Source organism: Pyrgilauda ruficollis, unplaced genomic scaffold (assembly GCF_017590135.1).
Source record: "Pyrgilauda ruficollis isolate IOZ18807 unplaced genomic scaffold, ASM1759013v1 scaffold4, whole genome shotgun sequence".
NCBI lineage: Eukaryota > Metazoa > Chordata > Aves > Passeriformes > Passeridae > Pyrgilauda > Pyrgilauda ruficollis.
Genome location: NW_024525489.1, coordinates 188,231 through 203,757, shown reverse-complemented (window position 1 = coordinate 203,757; position 15,527 = coordinate 188,231). Strand labels below are relative to the sequence as shown.

The window sequence follows — 15,527 nt, the reverse complement described above, 5'->3', positions numbered from 1 at the left end:
TTTTCTCATGCTGAATACAAAATGCAGCACTGTACCAGTTTCTGTGAAGAAAATTAACTAACCCAGCCTAAACCAGGACAATTTCTGACCAGCTCTTCATCCATGCAAGGGCCTTTGCACTATGGCTGCTTAGAAGCCTCTTAGACATCCAAGCTTTTACTCTTCTCACTATGCATCCAAATCTCCCTGTCCTGTCTTTATCCAGCTGCCACAATCACTTAAAGACAAATGGCTCCTAAAACTGCCAGGTGAGCAAAGTTACCTCAATCATTCTCATTCAACAAGTTGTTGCTTTCAATGAGAAGAAAAATTAATTCAGGTGAATCTTCAGAATAATGTGTTATCCCTATAGCTCTTTTCTACTTTGATCTCCTTCCACACAGTCCAAAAGAAAGCCATGATCCTGACATAGGAGTCACTGACTCCACTACCAGTGTTGTCACTCAGCCTCTTCCCCCTTTCTGGCACTTCCATTCTGCCTGCACAAGTCCACCTGCAGTATCAGAACATTTGGTCTCAAATCCTTTCGGAAAGGAACCATGTGTATGATTGCTCTGCAGTGTGCTTGGCATCCATGTTTGTTTTACACTGACTGTAGACATTCAACAGTAGAATGTTATGATTTCACTTATCCATCCAGACCTGAGATGGCCTGAACAAGCTACATGTTATTAAACAAAAAAGCAGCCTAAATATCCCAGGGTCTCCATTTCTGACTGTGCTGAGTTGGAACAAGTTCTTAGGAGTTGCAGAAAAGTTGTCCAGCACTTTATTTTCTGAATGATTTGCCAACTTTAGTTTCAGCTACAATGCTGCTAGAAAAGCTGCAGTTTCCTCACCCTAATCAGGAACAAAAATTAGGAAAATTCTTCAGAACTTCTAAAATTATTACAAACATGAAAACTTCTCTTCTGAACCCCAGAGATGCAATGCACTCCTGTAAGCTTCAAGATCTCTGTGTACTGAGCTTTCAAAGTACTCAACATACCAATTTTTAACACAGCCATTGGCAGCCAAGAGTCTGTCCCCACCTGTGGCCATAAGGGGATGCTTAGGTAACAGTAAAGCAGGGTAAGTATACAGTATACATTCCCTTCCTACTCTCTTATTCTTCAAGTATTTTCATCCCAAGTGAGTTTCTGAGCTAGATAGCTGTATCTAGTATCCCTCAGTGGATTTTTCTTTCATGTGCTAGTCCAGGCTCTCGCTAAGAAATGCAGACTTCAACATTAGTTGGAAACACGAACCATAGGATAATTTAGTTCGGAACCTCCCTGCCACAGGAAGAGACATGGGCAGTTTGCTCAAAGACCCATCCAAACTGGCCAGGAACACTTTCAAGGATGGGGCGCTTCCACGGGTTCTCTGGGCAATGTACTCCAGTGCCTCACCACCCACAGAGTAAATTTCTTCCTAATATCTAATCTAAACCTACCCTCTGCCAGTTTAAAGCCATTCACCCTTGTCCTGTCACTACCTGCCCTTGTAAAAAGTCCCTCTCCTGCTCTCTTGTGGGCTCCTTTAGATAACGGAAGGTGCCTTGAGGTCTCCCCAGAGCCTTCCCTTCTCCAGGCTGAACACCTCAACTCTCAGCCTATTTCCTTTTTTTCCTTGTTTAGAATCTGAATCCTGCTTGTTTCACTTAACATGTTCTTGTTTCAGAAGACAGGACAAACATTCAACAGCTACTGGCCTTCCCTATGCCACACTTGGTTTTGCAAGGTGCCACATCCTCCTTAACTTATTAATTTTCAAGGTGGCAGGTAAAAATCTACCTAATTCCTTCCAGAGAAGGCATCAGCAGCCTTTGAAAGTAGGATATCTCTGTAATTATGAAATATGGCAATAATAACAGCAGCAATGATGGTAATTTTCTTCTACTGCTGAATAAAAATAAAGTCACTCATAGTCTCGTCCTTCTGTAGAATTTGGATAATAAAAAGAATAATGAAAATAAGGAACCATTAGCATTACCATTAAGAGGGATCTCTCTTCATTCTGCTTATCAATGTCCTGTCAGACTTTATTTTTTAATCCATCATAAAAGTTACTCACAACACACATTTCAGGAATGACCTGAAAGAAACTAGAGAATGAACAAAGCCAACGCCCTGCTGTATGTAATGAAGGAGTTACTAAGCTCTAAGGCTATGGGGAGGAAAATATTGCATTTGTGCTAAAAAGCTGAGGCTGATTCTGAGCACATGGCATTTTAAGGCAGCATCCCTAGCCTGAAATGCAATGGGTGGCTGTGAGGGGGTGTTTAAGGTTCATTCCAAGAAGACCTGATTACAGCCTTGGTTGTGAAGCTTGTTTCTCTAAATTAGGAATCATGGACCAAATTGTAGTAAATCTAAATGGATACCATGTGTTTGGCTTCTGCCACAGACAAATTCAACCACAAAATGAAGATCAAAATAAACATTGGCCAACAGACCTACTTGTGGAAGGTGGTTTGTTCCTCATTCCTTGCTCATTTTATTGGTGTCTCCCTCTCACACCTGAGAGAGGAAGATGGAGTTTCTTGGCATAGACTGAAAGGTTGACTTGCTGGGAAGTCTTTAGGTCTGCTTCAACCCAGGGAGCAGAAGCCTACACTAGCAAGACTTCAGTCTGGGGGAAAGCTTTATCAGTGTCCTTGGCAGAGTACAGAGGTGAATGTTGCTGGATTTATAATCACAGCTGTTACTCTTCATGACAGTCCTGAAACTGTCCTGGGGAGAGACTCTGTGCTGGAGTTTGGTCTGGGAATGTATTTTTCATGTTCTCCTAAATTTCACTTGAATACTGACTGGTAGGTCAATCTGAAATTATGAACCTGTGGGATTATTTAATTCCTAGGCTGATGTCTTCTTTTTGTTATATTTTTCTCTATTTTAAGATGGCTGTTCAATTTTTTAGTTACAAATCACCATTCTCTGCACTTAATACCCAACATAAAAACCTTTTTACATACTTCAGTCAGTATCTTCTCTATCACCTGGATAAAGCTTCCTGAAATATTTCAAATATTCCTCTTTTTTTTTAAAAAAAAAAGTAGTTCTGTTATGTTTCTCATATAAATGTACTTTTGTGTATATTTATATCTACATATGACCTTTTCCAGGTAGCACAGCCCATTGTAAAGAACGTGATGATGAGAAAGCCACTCTCTGATTTCATCGCTGTAAATTCGATTGAGTCCTGCTGCAAAAGTTTCTTTTTTATATATCAGCAGCATTTCTAGACTGAAACTGATACCAGACTTATGCCTGTGTTAAATTGTCTGCAGAACACCCAAATAAAGCAATTGCAGTTAACATATAAATCATGTCAGCCTTAAAAAAACCCCATTGTATTGAAATTGTTTATGACTTTGAACTCAGTCATCTTAGAGTCCTTTTATTTCCTTACAGTTCACCCCAGATACTGTGACGTAACTCAGAGTCTGTCCATGCCCTTCCTAAGAAATTGGTTCAAGGTTGAGAGCAAAGGCAGGTACCCAAAGTTCAGCAGCACTAGCACTGTTGGAATCTAGGTTCAGAGAGTTTAATCTCAACTTTATCTTGTTGCATAAACCATCCAGGGATGCTTTGCTTGCTTTACCCAGAGACTTCACTTTTTTATTCTGCACTTTCCATTTTGGACACAATGTAGTCCTAAAACATTTGCTTTTACTCACTTAGATGCACAATTTCCTCATTGACAACTAATCCCCAGATTATCTTCTTAATTCTCTTTGAAGGGCACTCAAAATTGTGAAGAAAATTTATAGAATAATAAAACATAAAAATATAAATAAAATTTTTAAAAAATGAAAAAGTTAAAAAATAAAATTTCACAGTCTTCCCTTTTCTTTTTAAACACTTTGTATTAGAGATCCGCTGAACATAAATTAACAAAAATCAGTTTACCTTTTCAGTAGCTGCTCAGAAGAGCTTTGGAAAATTTTGATGAGGACCATTTGCCACACTGTTAAACTAAAGAAGATCTTCAGATAAATCTGTGTTCAGTCTTAAGCATTTGATAAACATTTAAAAATACCTTGAGACTGTCCCTTGGCCTTTTTATTCCATTTGAGAGGACTACATCCAGCAAAGCCATAAAATCTAAATATTTTGTTACAGTAGGCTCTGTTTACCTGCATGCCAACACATTAACACCTCTGGGATTTATGGAAATAAATGCATAAAGCATACATTCCTTCATATATGCATTTATGCATAATGTTTAGGAGTTGGATGTCACAGTGCACTACAGAGGCAACATAAACCCTTAGGATGAGTATGCACTGTGTGACAGAGCTGTCTTCTGGAAAACTCTGATGCTGTGCATTCTACATCATCTGTATGAATGCAGCAGGGGATGAATTGGCGTGAAGGGTTTACTGAAGAGTTGGTGCTTTCAGGGAAAAATAAAATCAACCTGTTGATCATACACTCAAAAGAGAGGAAGCACAGAATAAGGCTGATCTTGAGGAAAGGATTTTAGGCTTTTCAGGTGTGAAAAGCAGAGTAAGCCAGAGGTTTGTTGTTACAGGTGTTACACTAAGGGTTCCTTCCTTCTAATTCCTTAAAAATGTCTCTGAGTCATCATCACCTGGCAAAGTCTGTTACACTTTCAGCAGTGCATTTGAGAAAGAAAGCTGTTCCAACCAGGGAACTTATTTGTCCCTTTTAAATAGGGTTAAATTAAGTCATTAAATTCTTCAGGCTGATAACCTAAGAAACTGAAATCCTTTGTTCTTGAACTTTAATTCCCAGGCCATTTTTGCCATCTGCAGGATACATTTTTGCAATTGTTGAATCAGAGGGCACAGCTACAAATACAATTGGTTTTTGATACCTGCAGATTTTAGCTCACCAGGTCTCCACTAGGAAGGTCTGTGACATCAATATACAGATTAAGCAGCCATTTATTCGCTTATTTTGTTCTATAAATGTTCTCATTTCCCCTGGGATCAGCATGTTTGTACCAACAGATGTGAATATTTAGTCCAGAATATTACAGCAACAAAGTCATCCCAAATCACCCAGCCAGGTGAGTGCCTCTCTTCATTCACACATCTGCACCCATATGTCTCCTACATACAAAGCCTAGAAAAAAGATTTACCTCACAGCAAGCCTCAGAATCAAGAAACTCACTCTGCATAGGTCCATAAGGAGAAAGAAGGTATGTTTTTCATTTATGTGAGTGCTCACATACTTTCCAGCTCTTATCTGAGAGGCAGGCTGCTGGTGCACATTGAAAGAGGAGAATCAAGACCCAGCAGTGATGCCACACCAAAAGCTCACATACCTGCTAAATTGCACAAACAGGGTCATTAAAAGCAAAAGGCACTTGGCTGCTAACTTAGAACATGTTTTATTTAATAAGCTGTGCAGAGACCGTCAGGTGTCTTGTGAGAAGATGAGAGCTGTTTCTCCCAGTCTGAGACATTTTATGCGTGGCTCAATGTCAAGTGGGTTGGGCTGGTTGACATCTTTATTTCCTACTTCCCTCCCCACTGCCCTGTACAGATCACAAAACAGCAGAACAGACATTTTCTCCAGGTTAAACCTTTATTTATTTTCTCAAGACAAACAAGAGAGAATTACTATGATCATACTAATGTGGTGCTTTTCAAACTGTGGTTCCTCTAATGGTTTAAAACTGTGTATAAATGAGCCGAAGAGACAATTGCCCTGACCTACATGGACAAGAGTAATTGGGTCTCTGTGTGCACTAAAACAGGTTTCTGTATTTTACAACTGATTGTAATGTGTATGGCCAGTATTAAAATTGTCTGGTATTTATTATGAGAGCATGATGATTTTTATTTTCATATGTTTGCTATTCAGTCATGTTCTTCATCTTTGTGCCAAAATTTTCTGTTTAAGACACAAGACCTCAAAAGTGTCAGAAAGCCCTGGCTGAAGGTGCTCTGTCATTTCCAGCAGCAACAGCAAGAAAAGTCTTCTGTGAATTTCAATTTCTGGGAAAAGTTTCTTAGGGAAGCTTTAATATTTCTGTGTTTTAACAAGTATTTTCTAGATTTTAAGCCAAAGTACTAACTAGTCCGTGATGCCCTTTGCTGATGGCCCAGCTGGCTCAAACTCCTCTACACAGCACTTCCTTCAGAGAGTATAGAAATACTTTTATACCTGTAGTGGCTGGTTTGGGCCAGCACCAAACAAAAGAACAGGGGCATGCCCTCCCTGTTCTCTTGCTGACCTCTCCTCTTAGGCCTGACTTGATGTGGGGAAGTGCATTTGTCTGAATCAAGTGCAAGGATCCACAAGAACGGACCTAGAGGACAGAGAGACCTGAATTCAGCCTGGTGGGAAGAGAGAGGTGTTTACATCTGGACAGCTGTAATTTGAACAACTGAGAGAGAGAAAGAGCCAAAGGGGAATGGCAGCAGATGAAGACTTAGGGAATAGGATACAGAGCAAAAGGGTAGCAAAACCCAGAAAAATGGAGGTTGAGGGATTGAAGAGTTAGGGGTGAGAAGCAAAACAAACCTAGAAAATGGATGATGGAGGAAATTGGCTCTGTCTGGGTAAGCAGGGATGGTAACTTGGAAACAATACTCGCTCAACAAGAATATTCGTACTAAGATGAGAACTTGGGGAGTGGACGTTACAACGAGTTAAATGAGGAGTACAGCTGTAGAACAAGAGAAAAAATGGAGAGCTAGGTTAGCACCTGTAAACACCTCCCTCAGAGTCCACTGGGCTCGTTATAGACACATCTCACTCTGCCCCTGCTGTCAGCAGCATCCAGGAAACCCACCAGCTAATTGTTCCATCCCTGATGGTCAGCCTTGTAGCAGAGCAATGAGATGAACTGCTGCCTGTGATGATTAATTGTGGCACTAACACACACGAAACAATTTGCCTCAGTGGATTCAGATGCCCCCATTGCCCTCAGCACACACAGTTCAGCAGTAAAGGATGGACCTGCTCTCTTCAATTTTTGCTTTGTTTTTTTTCAAAGTGGTGCAAACAAGAGAGGAGAGGGTGGTTTAAATCCATTCCCTGCCTAGAGAAGAGAGATATGAAGGCAATTGTTCTCTTTCCCTAGAAAGCTTAAGAGATAGAGAGCTACTCTACAAACCTTTACCTTCCAGCAAACCATCATTGATGTCAGGAGCCTGCCCAGGTGTCTCCAAAGGTGTTGCCTATGGAAAGCTGGACAGCACCAGCAGCACACAGACACCATGTCCATCTGCTTGAATTTCTGCTAGTGGTGCTGACACTAGAAAATTCACCTTGTCTTACAGCTCCAGGAAAGAGTGTATTTTCTTTATATGCAGGCTGACAAGAGGCAGAGGGATAGAATTCCTCTTTTTTCACGTTTCTTAATATATCCTCGAAATATATGTGAAACATGCAAGTATACTTTTCAGACTACAGATATCTGTTCTTTCTTTTGAAAGAAAGGTAATAAAATCCCACTCAGGTTGAATATAAAGAGGATTAGAGGAAATAAATGTGGAATTTTACCTAACTGGGAATTGCAAAATTAAGTCCAGAAGAAAAGAGCATTTCCTCTATTGTATAAAACAGCATTATCTTGCCTGTAGGCACTACTGGAAGCAGAGAAGTTTCACTGTACCAGAAACAGAGAGGCAAAACCACCAGCAAATCTACACACTATATTTATGGGACAGTACAAAATTCATCCCTGGCTCATGCAACTCAAATTCAGTTGAAAACAAAGTCAAGTTGCCAGGTCTTTGGACATGAGTCTATTGGAGGGAGAGGGATGGATGTGTTGTTCCAGAACATTATTAGGAGCAGGATCCTCAAAATTCAGTGAGATCATTAGCTACACAATTGCCATCAATTTCAGTTAATTCCTTTGTAAGTGCAGATGTGTTCCTCCTCTCTAACTTCACTCAGAAGCACATTTCAGAAGCTGCCTTCCAATAAGTCATCATAAGTAGAGACTTAGTCACGAATTGCTGACAGTTCCCAGCATAAAAGCCAATCAAATCCCCCAGAAAATTAAACATCACCAGAAATTTAGAGTAAGAGAAACTTCAATTTTAAACAGGTGGGCATATAAACAAGCAGGCACCAAAATCAGTTATGCATCTGGTTTTAATGTTAAGCTGCAAGAAAGTTAAAGCTTTAATATGATCTGAAGATGCACTTAATAATAAACAGAAATAGTTTCCAATTTGAAAGCCCATCAGAAAACACATTAAGTACTATAACACAAGCTGACAAATTTTTAATTTCTAGTTCCAAAGCTCTGTCCAGCCTGAAAGTCAAACACAGAACTTACCTTACCTCACCTAGAGCAGTATGTAACAGCAGCTGCTTTTTCAGCCGGGCTTTCAGCTTCCCCCCAGCACATCCAGTTAACACTTTGCAAATATTTGGCTCCTATCTCAACTGAAACATTTCTAGTTTTAAGAAATACATTTGCATGTGTATATAAAAACATTCCGAGAGAAAAAGAGCTCACATGTGTCTTACATCAAATGAAGTGAGAGTTTCTCCAGGAATAAAAATATCAGTCCCCATCTCTCCTCCCAAATGTAAAAATTTTAAAATCCTATGCTAAGAAAAATAAACTGAAAGACAAAAACTCTATCCACTGAAGAGAAAGTCCTGCAAAATATTTCTGGGGTCAAGGATGCCCATTTCTCCTCTGCATGCTCTCCCAAGCACACGTTAACAAACATCAGTAAAGAATTCTCAGTCACAGGACTTTTCAGTCAGCATCCAAATATTTTCACAACATATTCCCAAAACAAGAAAGGGTGAGACTCTCCTTTTGCACTTACCTATTCTTTTGCCTCCTGCAAAAGATGAACACTGCTCCAAAGATAACTACATCTCTGATAAAAGTTACAGCAGAACTACTAAAATATTGAGAGGTGGAGATTGGGATGACTGGTATTTCAGGATTAGGTATTTTATAACAAGTATCTTCTTAGGGTGGTAGCATGCTTTGTCCTGTGTTTGGCCAGCCAGTGGATTAGCGAAGAAATTTCCCTTGCAGATCATTGTATGCTTTGGAAAGACAACACTTAAACTGCTTGCCCATTACTTACTGATAAACACCCGTGGCAACAGCTGGAAACATGCACAGGTTCAGGTATAAAAATCCATCACCCTTGCTAACAAGAGTAAATAAAACTACATTTTCCTTGCCCATCCCAGAGAAGCAGTAAATAGTCCATATAACCAAGCAGAAGTGCCAGGGGCAGAGCAGCCACCTGAGGTTATTTACCTGTTCCGGTGTCCCCAGGGACTGCATGACAATAGCAGCACTCCATGAAGATAATGTAGTTCAACAGGTTGAAGAACAGACCTGAAACCCCAATAATGAGGACGAGCAGGGCTTTCTCAGTCTTCTGAGGGTTGATAAACCTCTTGACAGCCTCCACGAAAATGCTGAACATGAGCGCGGTGGCAAAGACAGAGTTGCCGAAAGCCCCCAGCACGTCTGCCCGGCTGAAGCCGAACGTGCTGGCCTTGTGCCACTTGACGCGGCTGAACCGGACGCCGACCAGCCCGATGATCATGGAGATCAAGTGGGAGAGAACAGCAAAGGCATCTGAGGCCAAGGAGAGAGAATTGCCCACGTAGGCGACCGAGATCTCAATGGCGAAAATGGCGAGGCTCACCACGCACATGAGGATGAGGCGGCTGCTGCGGCCCGAGTAGCGGCCCATCCCTGTCCCTTGCTCCCGGGATCTGCGGAGACAGCGCGGAGCGGGGAGCAGCTCCCTGCCCGTGATCCTGCCCGTCAGCTGTCAGTGCTGCTCACGCCTGGGAGCCACTTTTATAAGAAGCAGTAAAACAATAAATCAGTTTAAAGGGCAGTTCGGCGAGATTTGTCATGTGAAGACATTGTGAGGGCTCCAGTCCTGCGAGTGTCCCACCCTCAGGAGGCATTTTTTCCTACAAAACCAAAAATAAACCTAGGAAGACTACTGGGAGCACCAGCACTTGCTACTACACTCTGTGTCAGTATCCTGAAAAACTGAGTAAGGCCCAGACAGGAGTGCATAAGAAGGGGGCTCAGAATTTTAAGTGGTTAGAAAAGATCTCTCTTTTGCATAACACTCTCCTCTCATATCTGTTCCTGCCATTTCTGTTGCCAGTAATTTTAGTACTGAAAAAATCTTACTATACACCTGTGCAAAAAGACATTTGAAATCCATGTTGGGTGGACATGATTTTTAAGAGCACAGTGAACATGAACTGCTTGTGAGACTCACTGAAGATGTTGTCCATAGAACAGTTTTCAAAGACAACTGCACTGATGCATCTTCCATTTTAGCAACCTAATACAACAACTATACAACAACTTATTGTACTTTTAGCACATTTTAACATTGCTTATGTATATGTATATGGAGAAATTTTGGAGGCCATTTTCTAAACAAACTGCCAATAGACATGGAAGCTGAGACTTAACAATAAACCCGAAGCACATTGTTTTTTCCCATTTTGAAAACCTGTCTCAAAGTAATTCTTTTGCTTGCACATAAAAGTCAGATTTGGGGAAAGCACAACCAGAAGTTCAAGCTGCTGACGTCCTAGCTTGTGCTTTGTGCCATTTCTGGAAAATAGATCCTGAAGCAGTAACATTATTTGTCACTCATTGCAGTACTTGTTGAGCTCTGAGTGTCCCCATATTAACACAAACTCACAAACTACCACTAATGGCACACCAGGCAGTATGGGCCATAAGACCAGGCGTTTTCCTTGAAAATTTTATGATCCAGCTTTTTATTTAAAATGCCCATGTGTGTACATATATCCACACAGTTAGTTACGAGGTAGGACAGAAGGAAATTACATTAATTACATGCAGTACAGCCATGGAGAGATAAGATAATATCGATAACCCGAGCTTACCAAATGCCCCTGCTGGGCTTAGGATTCCCAAGGGGAATTAACTTTAGGTTAAAAACAAACACCCACCCCCACTTTTCATCTGGATTTTTGCTCACAGGGTTTCAACAGCCAAAATATTTATGTTCAAAGTCCAGTTTGTTAGAAGTCTTTCCTGCCAACATACATAACTTTTAACATTTGGTCATTTGCCTACCTACACACTGCAGCTGCAACTCAAGGGTTTCCCTCCTCCTGCCATTTTAAGAACATCATTAAGCCTGGAAGGGTGGATTACTAGAACTAATTACAACATTGAAAACTGGCACTTACTCATCTTCGTTTTCATCTTCTCACATCTGTGTCACCACTTCCATCCCAGCTATTTCCACTGTGTTTTTCTTTCCCTTCTTGTATTAAAGTGATGTTTAACGACTTATTTTATTACCTGAATTTATTTCATACAGAGCGTGAAAGGTGAGAATGTTTTTTCAAGTTCTTCTCCTTTCAGTGGGTACGGATCGAGGTCAAGCTTCAGCGGTCTCAAAAGCCCTGCCTTACATGAGGTTGTGATTACCAAAACAAGAGATAAATGAAGCACTCCCTCTGCAGCAGAGCTAAAATGTTCACCTGTGCTCTGTTTCCAATAAGGAGCTGCTACCGCAATGTTAAGGCACTTCCCTTACACCCCCTTTACAATTTAACTCAAATTTATCAGTACATAAGAACTAAAGAACATCAGGAATTTTGCAATACAGTACAAAGCAGTATCACTTAATCAACAGCGGTGTATATTATTCCTGTTATATTACTATACACTATTATATTGTTATATTACTATACACTGTTATTATTATAACAGTGGTATATTATTCCAATTCATATACCTGTTTTTCTTACAGATAGAATCTACTCAGGGTCTGACAGATTTTTTCTATAATGCTTCACAGATAGCTCAGATTGTGCTTTTGGCAAAAGGATGGTTGATGTGGATGTTATCTCTCCCAGGCAAATATTAGTCTCCTTGTGGAAGATCATCACAGGGATATCTGCATGTGAGGTATCAACATTTCAGACCCTTCAAGCCCTATTATGATCAGGAAGAAATATGTTCAGGAAAAGTAAGAGGGGGGAAGAAAAAAGAAAAAAGGCTGGCCTTCTGTGAAATCTGTCTTCAAACAAACCCATTTGTAGGCTCATAGCAACTCATTTCTAAGAACAGTGTGTCAACATGTTTACTCGAAGATTTGATCCAGTCAACTGGTTGAAGGTTGGCTGTTTGTTCAAACTGATAAGGTCAGAAGATGCATTTAGTTTTGCCTTTCCTTTGTTCTGAGTTACTAAGAGCTCCCACATCTGATTTTTAAAATATGGGTGTTGTAGAGCATTTCAGTGGGAGCTGCGAGTGCTCATTTATTCTTAAAAATCTGGTTTGCTCTGCCAAAAAATCTGGGCACATTCCTGCCTCTTATACCCTAAGACATCCCTCTCCAGTCTACTCTTAGTCACCATTTCAGGCTGTGAAAACATCACTCTGGCGTTATTGCTCACTCTCTTTCTCAAAGTACAATGCCAGCCAGCATTAGAGGCAGCACACCAAGATACAGACCTTAGGGCCACTCATCTGCTTTGTTAACTGTATCCAAAGATAAATGCATGCACAGGTAAATCCTTCCCTAAATCCTTTGCCCATTACTACACCTGAGAAAATATCTACACAAATGGAAGATAGATGATTTTAAGATGCAATTGATGTAAACCCTTCAGGACTAACCATAATCCAAAGACTATTACAGAGAATTTCCAAGTTTCAAGCACTCTGAGCAAGCTGATCTGAAATATTTAAATTTTTTTTTACTTTTCTGTGGAAAAACTGGGGCACAAGGCACACGATCTTAAATTGGACAGGCCAGGTTCAAATTTTAATATTCAAAATTTTGACTAGGAAGGCTGACCCCAGGAATCTGGGGAAAAGCAAATATTCTGCACGTCTGAAAAATAGAGATCTGGCAATAGCACTCTAAGTCTCCCGCATGCTTTAGACTATGGCTGCTTCATAAAACCAGCTTTTTGGAAACAGGCAGCCACGTAGTGTTGGGCCAGGAAGAGTTTGGGGAGGATCTTACTGGTCCAACTTTTTAATGACCAAGTTTTCACTATACTCTTTTCAGGGAAAGGTGTTCATGTAGACAGCCTTCAACCATACAGGAGGAAAATAGTAAATCAAGTGTGTGTCATCTAACCACTGTTTTGTGCCAGGGCCACCTCTTTATTTTTAGAAGCCAATCTTGTGCTCAGAGTGGAAGTGATGTTATTTTTAAAATGATTTTACAACTCTGTAACATCCAGCCTCCTCTGCTAGAGCAACACTTGGTAAGGGTAGGAAAAGCAAAAAAGGTTTTATGAAACACGCTGTAGGTAGAACCACAGGCTAAAATCTCTAGCACTGAACTTAACTCTTCAGACTGCCTTTGCATTACTCATTGCAGTATCACTGTCAGACAGCCATTAAAGCCAGTTTGGCAAAATATCTGCAAGAAATGGCCACCACCTGCACCTTGCTACAAGGTGTCATTTAATCTTTCAAACTTGCTTTACAAGGGGGTGAAAATCTGAGAGGTGATTCTTTCCATCTACCTCTGCTCTTGTGAGACTCCACCTGGAGTGCTGTGTCCAGCTCTGGGGCCACCAACATAACAACCATGTAGAGCTATTGGAATGAGTCCAGAGAAAGGTGATAAAGAGACCCACAGATATGGAGCACCTCTCCTGTGCAGACAGGCTGAGAGTTGGGGTTGCTCAGCCTGGAGCAGAGAAGGCTTCAGGGAGATCTTAGAGCACTTTCCAGTACCTAAAGGAGCCTGCGAGAAACCTGTAGAGGGACTTACAAGGGTAGGTAGTGATAGGATAAGGAGAAATGGCTTTAAATTGAAAGAGGGCAGGTTCAATGAGATACTAGGAAGGAACTCTTGAATGTGAGTGTGGTGAGGCACTGGAACAGGTTGTCCAGGAAAGCTGTGGATGCTCCATGCCTGGAAGTGTTCAAGGCTGGATGGTGCTCTGAGCAGCCTGGTCTAGTGGAAGGTGTCCCTGTCACGGCAGGGGAATTGGAGCAAGATGATCTTTAAGGCCCTCTTCCAAGCCATTTATGATTCTATGTTTTTATGAAAATATTCCTTGAAACACCTGGCTTCAGAGGGGAGTTTTCTAAAGGTAATAATTACTATGCCTACAGGTCAGCAGCAAGTCTCTACTGAAAAATCTGAAGGCAAAATTAAAAGCAGATGTTTTATCTAGAAAGTAGATGTCAGCATGCTGAAGTGTACTGTAGTTTTTATGACATTCTCTCCAACCTTTCAAGCATTTTCTCAATGTACAAGGAAATACATGCACCAAACCAGAAAAAAGACATGAGCAAAGGATACCTATTCCTCCCTACTGAGCAACACAGAAAAAACCCACCACAGCATGTTGCAGCTCACAATACATCTTTATTTTATTGGAGATGTTTACAGAAAAGTCTGTGAATTACTGCTAGCCTAAGACTGACCACTGGGGAGCCAGGTTATGGTTTATGGCTTTGTCTTTGAATTATTTAAAAAGGTCACAAAACCGATTGAAGATTAAGGGGCTATTTCAGTCTTATTAAAAAAAGTTCAATTCACAGATAAAGGAGAAGGTTCTTTCACTAGTGATTTAGTAACTACGACCAAAGAGGGTGTAGAACTTGGCAGGGTTTTTGCCGCACACACATCTTGTTCCAGACTGGAGTTCACGGAGTGGCTGGAAAGGTATGCAGAGGCTTTTTGCTCCCATGGATGGAGCACCAGGCTCAAGATCTTGATCCCTGAAATAAAAGGATATTAATAAATAAATATATTAATAAATAAATATTTCTATTAAAAAATAAAAGTGCAATAAAGTGTATCATACATAAATCTTAAAACCACATTAATTATTCTGAAAGTTCCAGAGTTAAGGAAGTAAATATATTGAATTATGTAGGACAGCAGGAGACTGTACATAAGTGTTCTACCCAAAGGCATCTTGCATTCCTATTTTATATTCAAAACATTTTGATTTTGATCTTGGTATATACTCTCCAGCTCAATAATATTTTACCTGGCAGTGGTCTTCTTGATCCAATCCTCACACTCAATTTCCCCACAGAAAGGGATTTGTACAATCTGAAGGGAGAAGAGTAGGGGAGAGAGAAAAACCCAACAGTTACACATGTAAAAATATTATCTTTGTCTTTGGAAGATCCCTAAGACCTTCAGATCTCATATACAGATCTCAAACTGGGAAAAGTTCCAACTGTTACAATTGAATTTTAATAGCTCTTCTTCAGAGCAACAGATAAGCCCAACCATCCCTCCACAGTGCAGTATGGAAAATCCTACACAAACCCAAAGCACCATTTAAATTTAAATCTTTTTTTTAACCAAATACATCTTTCTTCTGTGCAAAGTATAAACACTCTTTTTTTAATCAAATGTTTTGTTTTTCAGGAAAAGTTTAAAATTTTCAAACTACTGAGCAAATGCTCACCTTATACACTGTAAGATAGTGCCCTAACAAAGTTCCCATTTTAATTCCGTTACTATGATTTTTCATTTTTTCTGAGCATACATTATTTTAAGAAAACAGAACTGCCAACAGCACATTTTTTGGGGCGGGGGGGGGGGGGGGGGGGGGGGGGGCAG

At 40.5% G+C, this 15,527-nt stretch overlaps 1 protein-coding gene across 2 annotated transcripts in view; it reads right to left on the bottom strand.

The window, feature by feature from the left end:
• Window positions 1–14,292: 14,292 nt before the first annotated feature.
• The window catches only part of EPRS1 (glutamyl-prolyl-tRNA synthetase 1), a 39,649-nt gene continuing 38,414 nt past the window's right edge, over window positions 14,293–15,527 (bottom strand). For both annotated transcript variants that reach the window (XM_041476797.1, XM_041476798.1), the window contains 2 exons: window positions 14,944–15,008; window positions 14,293–14,668 (listed from right to left, as the gene is read on the bottom strand). In XM_041476797.1, the coding sequence (XP_041332731.1) occupies window positions 14,518–14,668; window positions 14,944–15,008 (216 nt within the window). In that variant the 3' untranslated portion in view covers window positions 14,293–14,517. The remainder of the gene's footprint in view (window positions 14,669–14,943; window positions 15,009–15,527) is intronic.